Source organism: Budorcas taxicolor, chromosome X, assembly GCF_023091745.1.
Source record: "Budorcas taxicolor isolate Tak-1 chromosome X, Takin1.1, whole genome shotgun sequence".
Taxonomy (NCBI): domain Eukaryota; kingdom Metazoa; phylum Chordata; class Mammalia; order Artiodactyla; family Bovidae; genus Budorcas; species Budorcas taxicolor.
Window position 1 is genome coordinate 100,391,213 of NC_068935.1, and position 24,467 is coordinate 100,415,679.

Below are 24,467 nucleotides of genomic sequence, written 5' to 3' on the forward strand. Positions count from 1 at the left end.
CAATTATACAATGGAGGTTATGAATAGATTCAAGGGGTTAGATCCAATAGAGAAAGTGCCTGAACAACTATGGACAGAAGTTTGTAACATTGGACAGGAGGCAGTAACCAAATCCATCCCCAAGAAAGAGAAATGCAGGAAGGCAAAGTAGTTGTCTCTGGAGGCTTTACAAATAGCTGAGGAAAGAAGAAAAGTGAAAGGCAAGCAAGAAAGGGAAAGATATACCCAACTGAATGCAGAGTTCCAGAGAATAACAAGGAGAGATACGGTCTTCTTAAATGAACAATGCAAAAAAGGAGGAAAACAACAGAATGGGAAATACTAGGTATCTCTTCAAGAAAACTGGAGACATCAAGAGAACATTTCATGCAAGGATGGGCAAGATAAAGGACAGAAATTGTAAGGACCTAACTGAAGCAGAAGAGATTAAGAATAGGTGGTAAGAATACACAGAAGAATTATACAAAAAAGGCCTTAATGGCCCAGATAACCATGATGATGTGGTCACTCAACTAGAGCCAGACATCCTGGAGTGTGAAGTCAAGTGGGCTTTAGGAAGCATTGCTATGAACAAAGCTAGTGGAGGTGATGGAATCCAGCTGAGCTATTTCAAATCCTAAAAGATGATGCTGTTAAAGTGCTGCACTTAATATGCCAGCAAATTTGGAAAACAGTAGTGACCACAGACCTGGAAAAAGTCATTTTTCATTCCAATCCCAAAGAAGGGTAATGCCAAAGAATGTTCAAACTACCATACAATTGCACTCATTTCACATGCTACTAAGGTTATGCTCAAAACCCTTCAAGCTAGTCTTCAGTAGTACATGAACTGAGAATTTCCAGATGTACAAGCTGGATTTAGAAAAGGCAGAGGAACCAGAGATCAAATTGCCAACATCTGCTGGATCATAGAGAAAGCAAGGGAATTCCAGAAAAACATCTGCTTCATTGACTCCACTAAAGCCTTTGACTGTGTGGATTACAACAAACTGTGGAAAATTCTTAAAGAGATGGCAATATCAGACCACCTGACCTGTCTCCTGAGAAACCTGTGTGTAGGACAAGAAGCAACAGTTAGAACCAGACATGGAACAATAGACTGGTTCCATACTGGGAAAGGAGTATGATAAGGCTGTGTACTGTCACCCTGTTTATTTAACTTATATGCAGAGTACTTATATGTTGGACTGGATGAATCCCAAGCTGGAACCAAAACTACCAGGAGAAACATCAACACCCTCAGATATGCAGATGATACCACTCTAATGGCGGAAAATGAAGAGGAACTAAAGAGCCTCTTGGTGAGGGTGAAATAGGAGAGTGAAAAAGCTGACTTAAAACTCAATATTCAAAAAACTAAGATCATGGCATTTGGTCCCACCACTTCATGACAAACAGAAGGGGAAAAAGTGGAAGTAGTGACAGATTTTATTTTCTTGAACTCCAAAATCACTGTGGATGGTGACTGCAGCCATGAAATTAAAAAACACTTGCACCTTGTAAGGGAAGTTATGACAAACCTAGATGGTATGTTAAAAAGCCGAGACATCACCTTGCTGACAAATGTGCAATAGGTTTGAACACCTATGTACGTTGTTCTGCTTTTCAGAAAAAAGTACATGTTGGAGAACCTTGGAGATGGAATAAAGGTCATTGGGACTTGGCCTCTTAAGCTTTATTCAGAGCTAACATTGTTTTTACGATTTTTCTCCATCCATGTTACTGAGAAACCCTACCTCTCAACCCCTGTAAAACAAACACAGAGATGTAAAACTAAATTAATATATGCATGTGGGCAGGAGTGAGTCAAAAGGGGGCTAGCAAAATACAAAAACGTTGATTTGTTAGGATTTTGAGATTAACAAATTATTGCATTTTTTATAATGTTATTATACTGTTGTTAGTGCAACAAGCACAATATAAAGCTAACCTTTTACATGTTTCAGATGTAAATTCTTACCTTATATCTTTATGCTCTTTAGCAAGGCGGTCAGCTTTTCGAGCGAGGATGAAGCTGGGGAGAGAAATTACGTTTGAATGATTAGGTGACAGTGGTTTATCTTAAGAGTTGCCTCTTTTTAAAGTGTTCTTGCCTGTATCTACAGTAATACCCTAAATACAAGCAAGTTCTATTCCAAGAATGCATCTGTAAATCCAATTTTTTCATAAGTCCAACATAGTTAGCCTAGGTACCCAACTAATACAATCATTTATATAGTACTATACTCTAATAATAATAATAAATCTAATAATAATAATAAGTAAGTAAGTGTTAGTCGCTCAGACGTGCCTAACTCGTTGCAACCCCATGGACTGCAGCCCACCAGGCTCCTCTGTCCATGAGATTTTCCAGGCAAGGATGCTGGAGTGGGTCGCCATTTCCTTCTCCAGGGGATCTTCCCTACCCAGGGATCGAACCTGGGTCTCCCTCACTGCAGGCAGATTCTTTACCAACTGAGCTACAAGGGAAGCAGGCTTATAATATTTTTCACACAAATAATATATAAAAAACAAACACAGAAATGAACACTTTTAATCTTACAGTACAGTACCTAGAAAAGTGCAGGAGTATAGTACAACAGCTGGCATATGGGGCTTGCACCCACGTTTGTATCTTTGAAAGTTCACAACTTGAAGGTATGTACCTAGGGGACTTACTGTCCTCAGCACTAATACACTCTCCCATTATTTCCATATCCTAGAGCAAATGCCAAGCTGTCCTCATCTGCTTCTGGGTCCAAAACCCCTGCCAGGGGTTGGCTCCTAAACAATAGATCACTACCTACTCAATATTTTATAGCCAAAGTTCAGTACAGTTCTTGGCATACAGTAGGAAATTGACTATGTAGATGAATTAATGTTGTGTTAAATGATGAGCCTGGTAATGACTGTTGCCATCTGTCAAGTTACTTGATAAAAGCTGGAAAAACAAATATCAAAAAGTGCTTGTTGGGAATTCCCTGGTGGTCCAGAAGTTAGGACTCTGAGCTTCCACTGCAGGGGGCATGGGTTCAATCCTCTGTCAGGGATTTAAGATCCTACATGCCAAAGGCATGGCAAAAAAAAAAAAATAATAATAATAATAAAGTGCCTGAAGTGGATGCCATGGTGGGCCACCCAGATTCCTCTTCAGGACCAAACACTCATTACCCTCAGCTCACAGCCAAACCCCTCCCTAGCAATTACACTCTGCAGCAGAGAACTGCCTGGTGAAAGGTCCCATTCCTTCTCAGAATGAATGCCAGAGTGCAATGGGTACCAAAGCCCACTGCACAGTGCAGACACCCAGTGCAGACACTTCTGAAAGGCAATCCTTACTTTGAGGCCTCTGTTGGGACAACACTGGAGCCCAACCGTTCCCTCTGGCCAATCCTGATTCCTTCCCTCCCCCACAGGCAGTATGTGTCTGTGTGCTCAGTCACTTCAGTCGTGTCCAACTCTGTGCAACCCTATGAACTGTAGCCTGTCAGGCTCCTCTGTCCATGGGATTCTCCAGGCAAGAATACTGGAGTGGGTTGACATTCCCTTCTCCAGGGGATCTTCCCAATCCAGGGATAGAACCCGCATCTCTTGTATCTCCTGCATTGACAGGCTGGTTCTTTACCACTAGCGCCAGCTGGGAAGCCCAGGCAGCACTCCACAGAGCAATTCCTGATGAACCTCCTAAACCCAAATCTCCACCTCCAAGTTGACTTCCTGGGAAACCAGTCCAGCACAGTCCTCAAATTCAGTGACTCTGTAAAACTCAGTTATGATCCGTCTGCTTCCCTTTGATCAAGTAGATTCTACTTTTTCAGTTCAGTTCAGTTCAGTTTTTTCAGTTCAGTTCAGTTCAGTCACTCAGTCGTGTCAGACTCTTTGCGACCCCATGAACTGCAGCACGCCAGGCCTCGCTGTCCATCACCAACTCCCGGAGTTCACTCAGACTCATGTCCATTGAGTCAGTGATGCCATCCAGCCATCTCATCCTCTGTCGTCCCCTTCTCCTCCTGCCCCCAATCCCTCCCAGCATCAGAGTCTTTTCCAATGAGTCAACTCTTCACATGAGGTGGCCAAAGTACTGGAGTTTCAGCTTTCGCATGAGTCCTTCCAAAGAAATCCCAGGGTTGATCTCCTTCAGAATGGACTGGTTGGATCTCCTTGCAGTCCAGGGGACTCTCAGGAGTCTTCCCCAACACCACAGTTCAAAAACATCAATTCTTCGGTGCTCAGCTTTCTTCACAGTCCAACTCTCACATCCATACATGACCACTAGAAAAACCATAGCCTTGACTAGACGGACCTTTGTTGGCAAAGGAATGTCTCTGCTTTTCAATATGCTATCTAGGTTGGTCATAACTTTCCTTCCAAGGAGTAAGCGTCTTTTAATTTCATGGTTGCAGTCACCATCTGCAGTGATTCTACTTATTATGCTATTATTAATTGCATGTATATTTTAAAGAATGGAATTGTAACAAGAAATCCTTAGTTATACTATGATTACAAAGCTTGCCAAAAAATCCAAATGAGCTAAAGGACAATGGAGTGATTTCTCCATTTAAGAAAAGTTTTAAAATTGTATTTTTTTTTCTGTTGTTGTTCTAGACAAAGACAAGTAGATCAAGACTGAAAATGCAAGGGATGAAGACAGAAATTTTGTCCTCTCCCTCAATTCCGTCTCCCCCAATTAAACTGTTCCTCAATTTGATTGACCATTCCTTTAGAGTTGTTATTTGAGATCTTTCTGGGAAGCAAAGATATAAAATGCATTTGTGTTCACCCAGAGAACAGTATTTCAGAGGAAGCTGTGGAATGTTTAAGAAATTTGAACCACTGAACTCTGGGAGATATAGTCATGGTTTTGCTTGATTTAAGTAACACTTTATGTTGTGGCTTGCTTGTAAGGTGCTAGGTGCTAAGTCACTTCAGTCATGTCTGACTCTTTGTGACCCTGTGGACCGTAGCTCACCTGGCTCCTCTGACAAGAACATGAGTGAGTTGCACACCCTCCTCCAGGGGATCTCCCCAACCCAGGGATCAAACCCACATCTCTTACATCTCTTGGACTGGCAGGCAGGTTCTTTACCACTGCACCACCTGGGAAGCCATAGTAATAATGATTTTAGTTAAATTTTAGGTTTATGCAACAATCGTACGTGGTATTTCAGTGAAAATCACCAATAGCTGATAGAAGACGAAATGATCTATCTGAAAGCCTTTTAGATCCTGGGTGATTTTCACAGTTCCTTTTCTAAAGGGCAGTGAGTGTTGGCTCTGTCTGTCAAATCTCAAGTCCTGAATGAAATAACCTCTTTGATCTAACTGTAAGAATGGACAATTATCATCCAACTTTCTTTGGTGTTTTATTGGGGAAATTATACACCCTGGCTTTGGGGTGGGAACATTTCACAGCTCTAAAGTACAAGGTCCTTTCTAGTTTCCAAAGGCAAGTAGTTATCGCACACAGTACTGGGCAATTACAGCATCCCTATCTTCAAGGCTTTCATTGCCTAGAGCAGAGAGCAGGGTGGAGGCAATATAGCTTCAATGCAAAAACAGGGTGGAAGCAATTGTCCAGATAAAACAGATTAGAATATCAGTGTCTAAGTGTAAGTGTTAGTTGCTCAGTTGTGCCTGACTCTTTGGGACCCCATGGACTGCAGGAGCTGCATAAATAAACCCATTACCATCTAGAAGGCTTCTGCAATCCGTATCCTTGTTGCTGTGCTGTGCTTAGTCACTCAGTCGTGTCCAACTCCTTGTGACCCATGGACTGTAGCCTGCCAGGCTTCACTGTCTTTGGGGATTCTCCAGGCAAGAATACTGGAGTGGGTCGCCATGCCCTCTTCCAGGGGATCTTCCCTACCCAGGGATCGAACCCAGGTCTCCCATATTTACCATCTGAGCCACCAGGGAAGCCCATATCCTTGTTAATAAAGCTAAAGAAAGCCCAGAACAGCGGATGCCACAGTATTTCATTCCCAGGGCAAGAAAAACATCAATATTCTTTCATCTACAGTCAGATAGGTCTTGACCAGTAGTCTTCAGAAACCTCTGTCTCAACTTCTTGCTTTTCTTTGGCACATAAAAAGGGATGGCAAACTCCCCAAACAATCTATGTATTTTCTTGCCCAGTGGGGTCAGAGATGAATAGGGTACAATGTTCCTATAATCTTTACATTGTGAGCACCTGCCCTTGCCAGGGAGGCTGGTGCTCCTTCTTACATCTTACAGAGAGAGAAGCGGTTACAAAATGTTTTGCTGGCAGTCCAGTAGCAGAGTCTGCTTTCTAAGTCCCTAGGGTCATGGGTGTGTGTCTTTTGATTTTGTAATTTCCCTTCAATGACACAATGCACATAAGCTTAACTTTCCTGGGGCACAGGGGAAAGCCAATGGTCTCCAAAAGTCACTTGACTGCTAGAGAAGTTGTGCTCTTTTATTGCAATGTGCTAGAATACATAGCCCTTTTGTTGGTATTGCTTTGAGGTGGACTAAAATGTATGACAACTGGGAGGCTATGGCACTCCTTGGAAATTTCTTTGTGGGAGCTCCGATTCCCTCCCTGGACCCCTAGTCTCCAGAGGGCAGAGCAGCTGTGTGAGGCAGGAGAGGAAAAGAGTTCCTCTTTCAGACACAGAACCTTGCCCTGGCACCATTCCTCATGGAAGACAGCCATGGAGTGACTTACTGGAAAAAGTGCCCTACATTCAAGGCCTGGCTGGCTCTCCTTCAAGCTGCACTTCATTGGTCATTCATCTTATCTCCCAGGGTAACAGTGAACAGATTTTTCTTTTCTTTTCTTTTGGCCATGCCACATGGCTTGTGGGATCTTAGTTTCCCGACCAGAGATTGGATCGGGGCCCTTGGCATTGAGAGCTTGGAGTCCTAACCACAGGACCACCAGGGAATTCCAACAATTAAAATATTAACCTTTGCTATGTAGTGATGTCTAGTATAGAGAGAGGACTAGAGCCCAGAAAACATAACTTTGGAAGGTTTTACAGGACAAAATAGTTCTCGTTCCAGAATGGCTATAAACATTCTGTAGGCAAACTGGTCTACCATGCCATCTGTCTAGCTGTATTTTTCACTCTTGTCCTCCACGTGTAAGTTTCATGGGGGAAAGAAATCGATGGACACAAGTTCAAAGTGGCGTTCACTTTAGTAAAGTTTCCCAGTGTTCTCATGCCACATACTCTACGACTCTAATATTACCATACATGAAAACATGATATGTTGTCTACAGGGTTACTTACTGTTGCTTGAGCTTGAGTCCGAAACAACATGCTCTGCCAGTTCCCACACCAAGACACCAACATAGTTTGCAAAATGCAGAACATCCAGGTCTCTCTTACCCCATGATAGCAGGCAGTGATCCATCTGGCTTGGTATCATCCAACGTTATTGAAATTGGAGCTTCCTCATCTTCGATGATCATACAGCCACAGTAATCTTAACCGGAAGAAAAATAATAAGAGATTGAGAAACTTCATCAGGGATTTAGGAAGGACATTTTAAAGTGTATATATAAAACTGTTTCACTAAAAGGAAGGCAAAACTTAAACTATTGGTCTTTGCCCTGATCCTAGAAGTTCTTTCCCATTAAATACACTCACTGATTAAACAAGGATGTTTGGTCACCCAGACACATTAGAAAAGGACCCATCTTGATGACCTTTGCATAAAGGTCAGGTATGATCAACGTATGAGTAAAATTTTAAGATGGCCTTGGAGTTGTGGAATACACAAGAAATAGTAGGGTGTGTTAGAAGGAATCGCCTCTGGGAAACCAGGGAAGAAGTGGCAAGAAGGAATCCTTTTAATATGAGATGAAGGCTTAGCAACAACCGACACCATATCCGCCCAGACCCTGCCTCATGCCAACACCCCGACAGGAAGTCTCATTGTTATCATTTTATACAGAGGCTGAGGCTGAGAGGTGAAGTGTCACCTGAGGCAACACAGCTAGTAAGCAAGTGGGGCCCAGGAATGTGTCACTTCAAAGGAGCGCACTTTCACGGTGGTCCTTTGTCTCACTCTGCTCATGAAGAGGAAATGGTGAGACATATGCCAGGGGCCTGGGCAATGTGGCCCTGCAACTGGAGGGCCTGCTTCCTTGCCTCTCACTGCCAGCAAGCACTCTTGGGGCCATTTTGTGTTGCTGGGGACTATGAAGAGATGGACAGACTAAGATTTCTGATCCTTTCTCTACCAACTGGAAACACATCTTTTTCTGTTCAATGTATAGTATATGTTCCTACTGAACTGAACTGATCTGTTCCTAAAAAAGAGTGCAGTCTTCTCAATACAATTTCAACATGAATAAACACAGCCTACCCTTTTTCTTCCAAAAGGCCTCCTTGTAATACATCATGCACTTAATGACAGCCCCCATTGGAAGACGCTGTATCAGCTGGTTTCGCTCTGATGGAAGCTCTGGTCTAAAGTGTATCTTGGCAGTCAAAGTTGGTGGGATGGCGCTAATGACATATCGGCACTGAAACAAACAGACACAAAATACCATCTCAAATGTGAGCCACAGTCTTTGCAGGGGACATGAAACATCACATTTATCATTTTGAGGGACACTAAGCAGTCGCAATGTATAGTATGAGACCACTGTGAGGCAACAACACAGAACAAGGCACATCAACTAAGGCTGATAATTTGGAAGACTGAGTCAGAAACCTGCCAGCATCAATCATGCCACTGCTTGGATTAGATTTGGTTAGAAGCTGCAGAAGACAGAAACACGTCAGTCACTCAGTCGTGACTGACTCTTTGTGAGCCCGCCAGGCTCCTCTGTCTGTGGGATTCTCCTGCTAAGAATACTGGAGTGGGTGGCCATTCCCTTCTCCAGGGGATCCTCCCCACCCAGGGATCGAACCCAGGTCTCTTGCATTGCAGGCAGATTCTTCACCATCTGAGCCACCAGGCTATCAGAGACCTACTTAATATAAGCTCTTTAAATTTTATTTATTTATGGGCCACACTGTGAGGCAGGCAGGATCTTAGGTCTCTAACCAGGGGATGGAACTTCCCCCAAGTCCTAACCACTTGACCATCAGGGAATTCCCATAATACATATTTCTTTTGACAAAACTGAATTACCTCATAAAGTTCACGATTCAGGGTCTCTATGGTGATGTTTTCACTTGACTGGTCAACGTAAGTGACAGGACTCCTCAGTTTCACCCTGTCCCCTAGGAGTTGCATTATCCGTTCGCTTACTTGACTGGATCCACCTACAAACTTCCGTTCCTACAGGAAAAAGCAGGCAGGGATGGAAATGTGACAAACGCACCACGAAGGAAAGCCATATTTACCACTGATTAGAAACCTCTGGAAAAGCACAGGCCATACCTCCACTCTCTGCACTGTTAACTATTAGAAGAACTCATTAGGACAGGGGCAGTCTACCAAGACACCTCAGTCACCATGCTCTATGCAGCTTCACGTGACAAAAAGCTGTTACCAGTTTATGGAATCACAGAATCAGTGCAAAGGGATGAATTGCGAGATTGGGATTGACATTATATATATATAATAGATAACTAATAAGAACCTACTGTGTAGCACAGGGAACTCTACTCAATACTCTGTTAAAGGCCTATATGGGGAAACAATCTATATAAAAAAGAGTAAATACATGTGTATGTATAACTGATTCACTTTGCTGTATACCTGAAACTAACATGACATTGGAAATCAACTATATCCCAATAAAAATTTAAAATCAAATCACAGAATCAGAAGAAAGGTTTCCCTAGACCACTGGCACCTTGACTGAATGCAAATATCAGCAAGCTTCAAATGCTCAAGAGTGTAATGCATGGAGGGTGCCCGGCGACAGGGAGGGTGCTGCGCTTCTCCCAGGGGGAGGCGGTTTCCTTTTTTTAAAAAAATTGATTATTTTTTTCTAGTTTCACTGAGATGGGGATGCGGTTTCTTAACTCCCCTCAGTTTCTTAAAGTTCCAGGCCAGGACTGTCTAGGTGCAACAGGCTCATGGTGCTCTCAAGGATCACCTGGTCATCACCAAAAGATGTTCTAAGAATCTAAATCTCAGCTGTTGAGAACTTTTTGCCAAAATGTCTGGAAGTTTCACTGGGAGGACAGAAGAGTGAAGGCTAAGCATCTGCCTATTCCTCCAGACATTGTGGACTAGCTTCCTTGAGCAGCTCTATAAGACCATGAGTGCTGCACCCTAGCGCCATCTGCTACACTCACCATGGAAATGCTTCCAGCTTAATCTAAGGGCAGTCCTTAATACAGTGCATTTTGTAAGAACCGGGGGAATATTTTTAGCCTGCTAGAGATCGATGATTCTTTGAATGATTAGAAATACAAGTAGACAGACTAAAGCACAGCCCAACATTGTTCAATTAGTTACCTTAATCCCGTTCCTCCAGAAAGCCTATGCCAGCAGCCACACAATAATTTTTACACTTGAATAACTGGCTATTGTCTTAATGACACCACTATAGCTCCTTATAAAAACATTCCCAAAGTAGTTTAGTTTCATGATCTGTCCATCTGCACAAAACCAGAACCATTTAATTTATAATTTGACCTCTGTTTTCCAAGAGTTACTCTGAATGTTAGTATAGCGGAAAAACCAGGAACTCTTTCCCATCTTCATGTCTAGTATTTGTTGAACTAAACTATTAAAGGATAAATAACTATTAATCTATTAAAGGATAAATCTAAGTTCTTTGTAAAGGTATTGTGATAATGGTTTTACATTCATAATCTGAACTATGCCCTCCAAAAGGTCATGTGGAGTCTGCCTAGAAGTATCTTGGCTCCTCTGAATGAAGGATATAACACAGTACTGTAAAGAAATTATTGTTCAATTAAAAAATAAATTAACTAAATACATATATATATATATATATATATATATGAAGAAGAAGTGAAGCCACTCAGTCGTGTCTGACTCTTTGCGACCCTATGGATTGTAGCCTATAAGGCGCCTCTGTCCATGAAATTTTCCAGGCAAGAGTACTGGAGTGGGTTGCCATTTCCTTCTCCTATATATATATATATATATATATATATATATATATGTATATTGAGTCAAGATATTTCCAAAAGACAAATATAGATTAAAAGGAGTAATATGGGATTTCTAGATGTAAAGGCACTTAAAAATGTGACTGCCTTAAGTTTGCTAAAGCTGAAGGTCAAACTGACAACCGTAAGTACAACTTAGGGACTTCTGGAGGTCTCCCAAGGAGAGGAATAATTCACTAAGTTGACAATGACTGTACACCTCATACTATGAAACAGAGCATAAGTTAGAACTAAACTGCTCCCAATGAAACCTTATCCCATTGAGGCGTAACATTCTGAGAAAAGATATACCCATTTTCTTTCACTAAGGGAGTCTTGAAATAAAAAAAATCACAGAGTTTGGAAAATCTGGGAATTAAAATTTTGGCTTTACTACTGGCTTGTTGTGTATCCAACCGGGGAGCCAGATGAGTTACATTCACTAGTAATGGCTGTGGTATCAGTTCATTTCAGTTCAGTTGCTCACTCGTGTCCGACTCTTTGCAACCCCATGGACTGCAGCACACCAGGCCTCCCTGTCCATCACCAACTCCTGGAGTTTACTCAAATTTATGTCCATCAAGTCAGTGATGCCATCCAACCATCTCATCCTCTATCGTTCCCTTCTTCTCCTGCCTTCAATCTTTCCCAGCACAAGGGTCTTTTCAAATGAATCAGTTCTTTGCATCAGGTGGCCAAAGTATTGGAGTTTCAGCTTCAGCATCAGTCTTTCTAATGAATATTCAGGACTGATTTCCTTTAGGATTGACTGGTTTGATCTCCTTGCACTCCCTGGGACTCTCAAGAGTCTTCTCCAACACCACAGTTCAAAAGCATAAATTCACTGGGGCATCAGAGTCTTGATGATCTTAATCTGCTTCTTGTTGGTTCAATATTTCTTATGAAAAAGAGCTTGAAGTATAGAGCTTGAATTATTAAAAATACTAAGTCATTCTACGTTTCCATTTTATTAATGGGATGTTGCAATCAGTTGTAAACTAATAAACTTATATAGTGATTTGCACAAAGACTCCTTGAACAAAAACTGCACAGTTAAGTCCAAAAAGATCTAATTTGGAGACTTAAATTTTTTCCATAGTCATAATAAAGGCCTTTACATAAAAGACTAATAGGAATTATACATATATTAATTCTAGACTCAAATCAGTGTACTCTCCATTATATTGCCTTACCTGAATCAGTCCTATTAGGTTGGTAATAGATTTTTTTTATATACCCAAATTTGATTTAAAAGTAAACTCTAGTTATTAAGCACTATTAAAAAGAAATCCAGAAGCACATTTTTCCTGCACAAATCAGTTACAAAGTTCAAAACTGTTTCTTATGCTCTAAGACTCAGTTTTTAGCTTTGTAAACCACATCTGAAAGACTTGGCACTTCTGCATTATTGTGTTTCATTTCTTTCTCTTTTTTTCTATTTTGATTAAGAGGAGAGTAGAAAAAGATTTTCTGGTATTCTTATTCACTTGGTTAATTTGCATAAGTTTCTGATTGCCAGTTGCTCAGATAACAAGTGACAAGGCAGAATTGTTGAAAGCATTAAAGTACCTTAAACCTAAGGCTAAATCTTGAACATATTGAATTCTTTACTATCCTGATAGCTGGCAGATTGACAGCTGCACATTTGGCATGCTTTGATTTTTGGTTCTGGGGGTATTTGGGGCCTTTATTTTTCATTGCAGATTTATTTGGCAATGTACAGTAAAATTTGTAAACTTGCTTCAAGTTTATGAATAAAGAACCACTTTAAAAAAAAACATCGATTCATTGGTGCTTAGCTTTCTTTATAGTCCAACTCTCACATCCATACATCACTACTGGAAAAACCACAGCCTTGACTAGATGGACCTTTGTTGGCAGAGTAATGTCTCTGCTTTTTAATATGCTGTCTAGGTTGATCATAACTTTTCTTCCAAGGAGCAAGTGTCTTTCAATTTCATGGCTGCAGTCACCATCTGCAGTGATTTTAGAGTCCCAAAAGATAAAGCCTGCCACTGTTTCCCCATCTATTTGCCATGAAGTGATGGGACCGGATGCCATGATCTTACTTTTCTGAATGTTGAGCTTTAAGCCAATTTTTTCACTCTCCTCTTTCACTTTCATTAAGAGCTCATTACTTCTTCTTTGCTTTCTGCCATAAGGGTGGTGTCATCTGCATGTCTGAGGTTATTGATATTTCTCCTGGCAATCTTGACTCTAGCTTGTGCCTCAGCCAGATCAGCATTTCTCATGATGTACTCTTCATATAAGTTCAATAAGCAGGGTGACAATATACAACCTTGACATACTCCTTTCCCAATGTGGAACCAGTCTATTGTTCCAGGTCCTGTTCTAACTGTTGCTTCCTGACCTGCATACAGATTTCTCAAGAGGCAGGTCAGGTGGTCTGGTGTTCCCATCTCTCTCAGAATTTTCCACAGTTTGTTGTGATCCACACAGTCAAAGGCTTTGGCATAGTTAATAAAGCAGAAGTAGATGTTTTTCTGCAACTCTCTTGCTTTTTCGGTGATCCAGTGGATACTGGCAGTTTGATCTCTGGCTCCTCTGACTTTTCTAAATCCATCTTGAACACCTGGAAGTTCACAGTTCATGTATTATTGAAGCCTGTCTTGGAGAAATTTGAGCATTACTTTACTAGTGTGTGAGATGAGTGCAATCGTGCGGTAGTTTGAGCATTCTTTGGCATTGCCTTTCTTTGGGATTGGAATGAAAACAGACCTTTTCTAGTCCTGTGGCCACTACTGAGTTTTCCAAATTTGCTGGCATATTGAGTGCAGCACTTTCACAGAATCAACTTTTAGGATTTGAAATAGCTCATCTGGAATTCCATCACCTCCACTAGATTTGTTCATAGTGATGCTTCGTAAGGCCCACTTGACTTTGCACTCCAGGGTGTCTGGCTCTAGGTAAGTGATCATACCATCATGATTATCTGGGTCATTAAGATCTTTTTTTGTGTAGTTCTTCTGTGTATTCTTGCCACCTCTTCTTAATATCTTCTGCTTCTGTTAGGTCCATATCATTTCTGTCCTTTACTGAGCCCATCTTTGCATGAAATGTTCCCTTGGTAAATCTAATTTTCTTGAACAGATTTCTAGTCTTTCCCATTCTATTGTTTTCCTTTATTTCTTTGCACTGATCTCCGAGGTAGGCTTTCTTATCTCTCCTTGCTATTCTTTGGAACTCTGCATTCAAATGGGTATATCTTTCCTTTTCTCCTTTGCCTTTCACTTCTCTTCGTTTCACAGCTATTTGTAAGGCCTCCTCAGACAACCATTTTGCCTTTTTGCATTTCTTTTTCTTGGGGATGGGCTTGATCCCTGCCTCCTGTATAATGTCATGAACCTCCGTCCATAGTTCTTCAGGCACTCTGTCTATCAGATCTAGTCCCTTGAATCTATTTATCACTTCCACTGTATAGCCATAAGGGATTTGATTTAGGATGTGGTATGGAAGCAGGGCAAATGCTGCTGCTGCTAAGTCGCTTCAGTCCTGTCCGACTCTGTGCGACCCCATAGACCACAGCCCACCAGGCTCCCTCGTCCCTGGGATTCTCCAGGCAAGAACACTGGAGTGGGTTGCCATTTCCTTCTCCAATATGTTCAAGTGAAGTTGCTCAGTAGTGACCCCATGGACTCCTCCATCCGTGGGATTTTCTAGGCAAGAGTACTGGAGTGGCTTGTCATTGCCTTCTCCGAGGGCAAATGCTAGTAGGCAGCAAAATTTATCCCCAAAATGTAGAATTTACTATTGAAAGAGTAACCAGAAATCACTTGTATTAGAAGAATAGTCACTTCCATTCTATAACAGTTAACATAAAATAATAACTCTGAGACACAGAATGGGACCTAAAGTCTCATGCTTGGAACAGAGATGACTTTAATGACAATTTTACAAGCACTAGATTTTTTTTGGAAATTAGTTGATTTTAATAAGTGAGCTCCTCCTACAAGTCTAATTTCACCTACTTCCAAAAGGAAGGAATTGACTTCCTCAAACCAAATTCAAAATGAAACATTCTTTAGTCTTGAACTTATTTTTAGAAATGAGAAAATTTTGTTTTCAGAAAACTTTTTTTGAAATTGTTTCAAATTCACTCATGTTTCAAAATATAGAAGCAATTATTAAGATACTGTACTGGCTGAGGACAAAATCAGACATGAAGTTTAGTGTGAGAATGGACACTTCATACCTGGCCCCCGTTGGTAATGGAGAATATCCGAGTGGTGCCTCCACATTGTTTCACGTACCACAGGAACCACAGGGCAGACACCTCATGGGGTTCAGAGGTCACATTGATATTCACAAAGAGAGATGCAAACTGCCGAGCAGTCCTGGTCATAGAACAAGAGTCAGGAGTAGATACATACATGCTTCACATGACATTATCTTTAAAAACATAATTTAGTATAATTAGAAACCATTTCTATGCCTTTAAAAAATACTCATGGACTCAATCTCTGACAGAATGCAGATTTTTAACTCTCGGGGAAAATAATTTTTTCCTGACTTGTTGGAAATTATGGGTTAGCTCCAAACATGCTAATCCCAATGCAGTCTAAAAGGTTAATATGCTTGTCAGGTTCATTGACGATACTGTTTTCACTTATTTGAACAAACTTCCTCTCCTCAACACCTCCACTGCCCCAACCCTGGTCCAGGCTACCACTGACCCTCACCTGGGTTAAAACAGTGATGGCTGCTCCTGGGTATCCCTATCTAGTCATATGACTACATCCCCTCATGTTCCTTACAGCCAATTAAGTCTTTCCACAGTCCAAAACTAAAACAAACAAACAAAATAAACAAAAAGTAAACACTCTGCTTGGTGGTGGTGGTTTAGTTGCTAAGTCGTGCCCGACTCTTGTGACCCCATGGACTGTAGCCTGCCAGGCTCCTCTGTTCATGGGATTCTCCAGGCAGAAATACCGGAGTGGGCTGCCTTTTCCTTCTCCAACCCTTCAATGATGTTAATGGCAAAAGGCAAAAAGTCTTGTATATGGTCAATAATGTGTCTTGCACCATCAGCCTCTCAAGTTCTGTAAACTCCCATTACATCATTTCTTCATGGCATCTTTATGGTCTAGGCATACATACTGTTCACTCATTGTTAAAACATGTCAATCTCCCCATCTTGCGGGCCTTCATAAGCTGCTCCCTGTTCTCTATACTGGGCATGGGGGTGGGCATTTCCCACACTATCCAACCTTCACATCTCCCACCATTATTTGTGGTCGATTACTGGAAAATACCATGCCTCAACCATTCATCCTTCCATCCATCCCATCCACTATGACTTATTCCTGAAAGAAACCATCCCTCCCCCTTTACTATTTTTCTCGATTACTATGGCTCGCTACTGTAACACTACCCCTCCTCACCAACCATATCTCCTGTCTCCTCCATCCACTATGGCTCATTCCTGAAAGATACCACTCACTGCATCACCCACTTTTCCTGTCTCCTTCCATCACTGTGGTTCACCTGTGAGATACCAACACCCCACACCATCCATTGGTCCTGTTTCCAATTCATTGTGATTTATTCTTGGAACATATATCCTCCCCATACCCTGATCTCCACTCATCTACTGGGCTCATTCGTGGAAGACACATCATCCCCCAACACCATCCATCAGTCCTATATCCCCCCATCAACTGACTCATTCCTTTAAGATACTTGGACAAAAACATCCTCCTCACCATCCATCCTTCCTGACTGCTTGCCACCATTAATTGCAGGTCATTATTGGAAGATTCCATCCTGCCACATCATCCACCTTTCTCCATCTACCCCCATCCAAGGTGTCTCATTTCAGAAAGATGTCACCATTCATATCATCCATCCTTCCTTCCTCCACCATTCCTTGTTGATACCATCCCCTCATACCATCCTCTTTTCCTCCCATCACTATGGCTCACTTTTAAAAGACACATCCCAGCAATCCAACCATCCGTACTATCTCCCCCCATCCACTGTGGCTTATTTCTGGAAGATACCAAGCCCTCATACCATACTCTTCCTGTCATCCATCAACTGACTTATTCTTGGAAGATACCATCGCCCCACGTCATCAACTCTTCCTGTCTCCTCCATCAACTGACTTGTCCTTGGAAGATACCATCTACACATACCATCCCTCTTTCCTCTCTCCCCCCATCCACTGTGATTCATTTCTGAAAAATACCATCATCTCACATAATATATCCCTTATATCCTCCACCAATTGGTGCATATCTCAAAGATACTATCCCCACAACCATACAACCTCCCCACCTTCCTCCATCCACTGTGGCTTATCTTGGAAGACACCATCCCACCATATCATCCATCCTTCCTGTCTCTACCCATGCACTATGGCTTATTCTTGGCACATACCTGCCTCCCACACCATCCATCTTTCCTGTTTCCCCTGTCAACAGAGGCTCATACCCAGAAGATACCATTCTGCTACACCATCCACTATTTCCTGTCCCCTGCACACAATTTGGTTTATTCCTGATCATAGCAACCCCACATACCATCCACTCTTCCTTTCTCTCTCATCAACTGGGTCATTCTTAAAAGACACCATGTTCATGCACCATCTTTCATGTTTCCTTCCATCCCCTGTGGTTCGTTCCTGAAAGATACCATCCCCTCACAGCATCCATTTTCCTGTCTCCCTCATCTACTGGCTCATTCCTGGAATATACCATCTCCTCACACCATCCCCTCTTCCTAACTTCCCCATCCCATTACTCATCCTGCAAGATACCATTTACTCACACTAAACACCCTTCCTGTCTTCCCCCACCCACTATGGCGCCTTCAATGAAGATTCTTAATTCCCACAGCATCTACCCTTCCTGTCTCCCCATTTATTATGGCTCATTCATGGAAGATGCCATTCTCTCTCACCATCTATCTTTCCTCTTTCCCTCATCCATTAGGCACATTCTTGGCAGATAGCTTGCCCTCACACCATCCATCCTTCCCTGCCCCTTACCACCCTCTGTGGCTCATTCTTAGTTGATGTAGTAACTCCTTTGTTTCAACAAGGAATCTCTCCTTCACCCTCAAGAGAGGTCATGTTCCCCCATTTCAATCTCTCCTAGAATTATGTAACATGTGTATAATTAAAGTCTCTCCTGCTAAAAATATATCAGCTCCATGAGGTTAGGGGCCATGCATCGTAAGTTCACCGCCATTCCTCAGTGCTTCATATGGTGCCTTCACACAGCAGCCCCAAAATGCTGACAGAATGATCTGTAACTCAGTTAATAACACAGATTCTCATTTAAAACATAATTTATAGTTTTCATTAATATAGACTAGCTTCCCTCTAGTTCTTCTATATGTATATGAAATTACTTTAACACCTTTCCAAATTGCTTTTGCAGCTGACCTCTATATTATCTGAAAACACAATTACTTCTTTTATGGAGAAGCGCACAATTCTTTCATTAAAAAAAAAAGTTCAACTTCCTTCACCTACTTTTCTTCTTATGTTTTAGCTTCACTTTATGTTGAATCCTGCTCCGAGTGTCTCAAGGGCCCTTAAAGTCACTATTGATGGAAATGTCATTAAGTTTCCCCTTAACTTTTCCTATAACTTATGAAGAAAAACTCTGAAGTTCAAGATAGGATAGGGACAATATGAAGGGAAGATAAAAAATACATTTTAAATAGTCAAGATTACTTTGTCCAGCAGATTTTTTCGATGAGATCTTTCATAGTCATCTTATCCCATTCCGCTGCATGTGGGGCCTCCCATGGTGCATCAGCTGGAATCTGCAGAGAAAGGAAAGCCAACATTTAGGTCTGATGGTTACTGCCCACTGGACTGACAAGAGGCCCTCAGGAGAAACTCTGAAAACTGGTTTATTTATGTTGGAGTGTGTGATGTGCATAGAATCCTATGTACATATAGACAATGGTGTATACATACATTACATATGTACACTGCGTACCCAGTGGGGGGTTTGGGATGGGTAGCTCTTTGGATTCTGTGCCTTAATGCTGTTTCCAAAATAATACCTAAATATATGCATTAATATAAATTAATATGTAATTATGATGGTCATCATCATAATTATTATTGAAAGGTAATGGAAGAGGGTATGGTAACCCACTCCAGTATTCTTGCCTGGAGAATCCCATGGACAGAGGAGCTTGGTGGGCTACCGTCCATAGGGTCGCAAAGAGTCAGACATGACTGAGGAGACTTAGCATGCACACATGTGCCCACAACAGCCATTTTAAATTTCCAAATTAAGTTTGAGAGATGGATGTTATAGTTATTGAGTTACTGATACTCAGTGAAAAACCACTTTGAGGAAACAAATCTTCCTCCCCTTTATTATCTCAGGTGGCATAATATATGGATAAGATCACTCTAAGTAGGATTCCCAATAAAAATATGTCATATAAATACTCAATGGCATAGAGTTGAAAACACACAGGTACACACATTAATATCAGAGACATGTGGGTTTGAATCCTGGTTCCCTTGTTGTATGATCTTGGGGAAATTATGTAACCCCTTGGCACTGAATTTCTTCTCGCTAAAGCAGAAATACTACCAATGAGGCAGAGTTATTGGGTACATTGGAAATGATATACAACAATGTTCCCTGCACTGTGGAAGGATATTAAACATTTGCTATTGATTTCAGCCACAGGTTAAGGGCAAGCTGAACACACACTTTACCTCTTTTCCCATGTTATCCATGGTCCGCCACAGGTTGTTGTAATCCAGATAGGCAATGGGATTCCATACTGGAGGGAAGGCACCCCGAAATGGATAAGTTTTTCCCTAAAAGCAAAGGATAATATGTTAAATTAGGATGACATTCTAAAAATCCCAACCAGTCAACCTCAGAGCCATTTTCAAAGAAACAGGATCCTCTACTGTGTCAAAAAGCAATGATGGACAGCACCTATACAAGACTCAAATTATAGTTAGATTATCAAGAATTCCCTAGTGTCATTTTAGCTGGTTTTGACTGATTTTTTTTTTTTTTTTTTTTGGCTGCTTGGCTTGTGGGATCTCAGTTCCCTGACCAGGGGTTGAACCTGGGTCCTGTCAATGAAAACCTAGAATCCTAACCACTTAGCCACCATTTACTTCATTTCAGTTATGTGACAGGTACTGTGCTACTATGAGGGAAGGGTGAATCCTCAGGAAAAGAGAGCAGGTCTAGAGTCTTCCTAAGCCTTTCTTTTCTTTTTTTTTTTTGGTCACACCATACAGCTTATGGGATCTTGGTTCCCTGCCGGGAATTGAACCCATGCCGGCCCATTGCATTGGAAGCGCCAGGGAATTCCCTTTATTTCCTAATTGAATTCATTTTTCTTTAAAACATCTTGTAAATCTTCATAAGGTCAAAACACTGTCTATTAATACATTTTGCACACAATTTCAATTTTATTGAATAGAAATGTGTTCAGTATTTGTAGAAAGCCTACTGTGTGTACTGTGTGCACTGAACAATATTAAGAGCTGGATTTTTAAAAAGAGCTAAAGTAAGACTCCTGACCATCAAGGCAGGGACACAAGACAGAAGAGCATTGGCATTCATGGACGCACACTCACACACACTCTCCAACTGAGTAAGACTACATGGAGGCCATTAAGTGACAAAGAAGTAATTTTCCTTCCCAGAGTAGCAAATTCAAATAACCTTGGCAGATTATGTGATCTGATTTCTTATCTGAAAATGCTGTGTAGTAGTGCTGCAAGACAACTTTTTAAGACTCCAAATCCTTTATCATCATCACTACCACCATCACCACCATTATTACTAATACTCACTAAGATCTTTGTCCATGCCTGGCACTGGCCTAAGCTCTTTCTATGCATTGTCTCCTGTAATGCTCACCCCAACCCTCTGGAGGAAAGAACTATTAATATTCCCATTTTACAAATGAGGAAACCGAAGCTTAGTGATATTAGCTAGAAAACAGTAGGACAGAAATTTCCTGCTCCCACAGCCTTTTCTCATAAACAATAAGCTTTCCGGCCTCTTATATGATTGATGGAATGTTGAGATAGTTTTGTCCAAGAGACATCTTAAACTTCCTGACTAAAAGAAAGAGAACTCTGAAATGTGAACCTTATAAATCTCCCACACATCTTTTATGTTTCTAAGGAATGAAAAAGGAGACTAAGAACCTCAAGGGTAACAGGGTCAACTTTGAAAAATGTGCAAGAATGTTCTGAGAGAAACTGGCAGACACAAAAATAACTCTGCACAGGAGAGAGACTGGGTTAAATAATAGTTCACCAGCAGCCTTCAGAACAGTTGGCTCTTGTTGCAATTCTTCCTTTAATTGAAACTGTAAAAAAAAATCTATATTTTATATTCAAGTAATAGTCTCATACCAAACTGATATTTGCTTTGAAAAAAGCTGTTTAAGAAAATCCTTCAGTTCAGTTCACTTCAGTTGCTCAGTTGTGTCTGACTCTTTGTGACCTCATGAGCTGCAGCATGCCAGGCCTCCCTGTCCATCACCATCTCCCAGAGTCCACCCACACTCATGTCCATCGAGTCAGTGATGCCATCCAGCCTTCTCATCCTCTGTCGTCCCCTTCTCCTCCTGCCCCCAATCCCTCCCAGCATTAGGGTCTTTTCCAATGAGTCAACTCTTCGTATGAGGTGGCCAAAGTATTGGAATTTCAGCTTCAACATCAGTCCTTCCAATGAACACCCAGGACTGAGCTCCTTTACAATGGACTGGTTGGATCTCCCTCAAGTCCAAGGGACTCTCAAGAGTCTTCTCCAACACCACAGTGCAAAAGCATCAATTCTTCAGTGCTCAGTTTTCTTTATAGTCCAACTCTCACATCCATCCATGACTACTGGAAAAACCATAGCCTTGACTAGATGGATCTTTGTTGGGAAAGTAATGTCTCTGCTTTTTAATATGCTGTCTAGGTTGGTCACAACTTTCCTTCCAAGGAGTAAGTGTCTTTTAATTTCATGGCTGCAATCACCATCTGCAGTGATTTTGGAGCCCCCAAAAATAAAGTCTCTCACCGTTTCCCCATTTATTTCCCATGAAGTGATGGGACCCGATGCCATGATCTTCGTTTTCTGAATGTTGAGGTTTAAGCCAACTTTTTCACTCTCCTCTTTCACTTTCATCAAGAGGCTCTTTAGTTCCTCTTCACTTTCTGCCATAAGGGTGGTGTCATCTGCATATCTGAGGTTATTGATATTTCTTCTGGTAATCTTGATTCCAGCTTGGGCTTCTTCCGGTCCAGCGTTTCTCATGATATACTCTGCATATAAGTTAAGTAAGCAGGGAGACAATATATAGTACTCCTTTCCCTATTTGGAACCAGTCTGTTGTTCCATGTCCAGTTCTAACTGTTGCTTCCTGACCTGCATACAGATTTCTCAAGAGGCAGGTTAGGTGGTCTGGTATTCCCATCTCTTTCAGAATTTTCCACAGTTTGTTGTGATCCACACAATCAAAGGCTTTGGCATAGTCAATAAAGCAGAAATGGATGTTTTTCTAGAACTCTCTTGCATTTTTGAAGATACAGCAGATGTTGGCAATTTGATCTCTGGTTCCTCTGCCTTTTCTAAAACCAGCTCAAACATCTGGAAGCTCACGGTCCACGTATTGCTGAGGCCTGGCTTGGAGAATTTTGAACATTACTTCACTAGCGTGTGAGATGAGTGCAATTGTGTGGTAGTTTGAGCATTCTTTGGCATTTCCTTTCTTTGGGATTGGAATGAAAACAGACCTTTTCCAGTCCTGTGGCCACTGATGAGTTTTCCACATTTGCTGGCATATTGAGTGCAGCACTTTCACAGCATCATCTTCCAGGATTTGAAACAGCTCAACTGGAATTCCATCACCTCCACTAGCTTTGTTTGTAGTGATGCTTCCTAAGGCCCACTTGACTTCACATTCCAGGATGTCTAGCTCTAGGTGAGTGATCATACCATCGTGATTTTGTGGGTCATGAAGCTCTTTTTTGTACAGTTCTGTGTATTCTTGCCACCTCTTCTTAATATCTTCTGCTTCTGTTAGGTCCATACCATTTCTGTCCTTACCATTTCTGTCCTTTATCGAGCTCATCTTTGCATGAAATGTTCCCTTGGTATCTTTAATTTTCTTGAAGAGATCTCTAGTCTCTCACATTTTGTTGTTTTCCTCTATTTCTTTGCACTGACCGCTGAGGAAGGCTTTCTTATCTCTCCTTGCTATTCTTTGGAACTCTGCATTCAAATGGGTATATCTTTCCTTTTCTCCTATGCTTTTCACTTCACTTCTTTTCACAGCTATTTGTAAGGCCTCCTCAGACAACCATTTTGTTTTCTTGCATTTCTTTTCCATGGGGATGGTTTTGATCTCTGTCTCCTGTACAATGTCACAGACCTCCATATATAGTTCTTCAGACACTCTGTCTATCAGATCTAGTCCCTTAAATCTATTTCTCACTTCCACTGTATAATCATAAGGGATTTGATTTAGGTCATACCTGAATGGTTTAGTGGTTTTCTGCACTTTCTTCAATTTAAGTCTGAATTTGGCAATAAGGAGTTCATGATCTGAGCCACAGTCAGCTCCTGGTCTTGTTTTTGCTGACTGTATACAGCTTCTCCATCTTTGGCTGCAGAGAATATAATCAATCTCATTTTGGTGTTGACCATCTGGTGATGTCCACGTGTAGAATCTTCTCTTGTGTTGTTGGAAGAGGGTGTTTGCTATGACCAGTGCATTATCTTGGCAAACTCTATTAGCCTTTGCCTTGCTTCATTCTGTACTCCAAGGCCAAATTTGCCTGTTACTCCCGGTGTTTCCTGACTTCCTACTTTTGCATTCCAGTCCCCTATAATGAAAAGGACATCTTTTTTGGATGTTAGTTCTAAAAGGTCTTGTAGGTTTTCATAGAACCGTTCAACTTCAGCTTCTTCAGTGTTACTAGTTGGGGCATAGACTTGGATTACTGTGATATTGAATGGTTTGCCTTGGAAACGAACAGAGGTCATTCTATCGTTTTTGAGACTGCATCCAAGTACTGCATTTTGGACTCTTTTGTTGACTATGATGGCTATTCCATTTCTTCTAAGGGATTTCTGCCCACTGTAGTAGATAAAATGGTCATCTGAGTTAAATTCACCCATTCCAGTCCATTTTAGTTCGCTGATTCCTAGAATGTCGACCGGAGAAGGCAATGGCACCCCACTCCAGTACTCTTACCTGGAAAGTCCCAGGGACGGAGGTGCCTGGTGGGCTGCAGTCCACGGGGTCGCTAGGAGTCGGATATGACTCAGCGACTTCACTTTCACTTTTCACTTTCATGCATTGGAGAAGGAAATGGCAACCCACTCCAGTGTTCTTGCCTGGAGAATCCCAAGGACGGGGGAGCCAGGTGGGCTGCCATCTCTGGGGTTGCACAGAGTTGGACACGAC

The 24,467-nt window shown here is 41.6% G+C and overlaps 1 protein-coding gene across 1 annotated transcript in view; it reads right to left on the minus strand.

The window, feature by feature from the left end:
* Positions 1-24,467, minus strand: part of MAOA (monoamine oxidase A) — an 81,276-nt gene that overhangs the window by 9,915 nt on the left and 46,894 nt on the right. Inside the window, exons 4-10 of the mRNA XM_052663082.1 lie at positions 19,747-19,851; positions 18,736-18,827; positions 15,247-15,388; positions 9,091-9,240; positions 8,317-8,476; positions 7,335-7,431; positions 1,961-2,014 (exon numbers count right to left, since the gene is read on the minus strand). Of these exons, the coding sequence (XP_052519042.1) occupies positions 1,961-2,014; positions 7,335-7,431; positions 8,317-8,476; positions 9,091-9,240; positions 15,247-15,388; positions 18,736-18,827; positions 19,747-19,851 (800 nt within the window). The remainder of the gene's footprint in view (positions 1-1,960; positions 2,015-7,334; positions 7,432-8,316; positions 8,477-9,090; positions 9,241-15,246; positions 15,389-18,735; positions 18,828-19,746; positions 19,852-24,467) is intronic.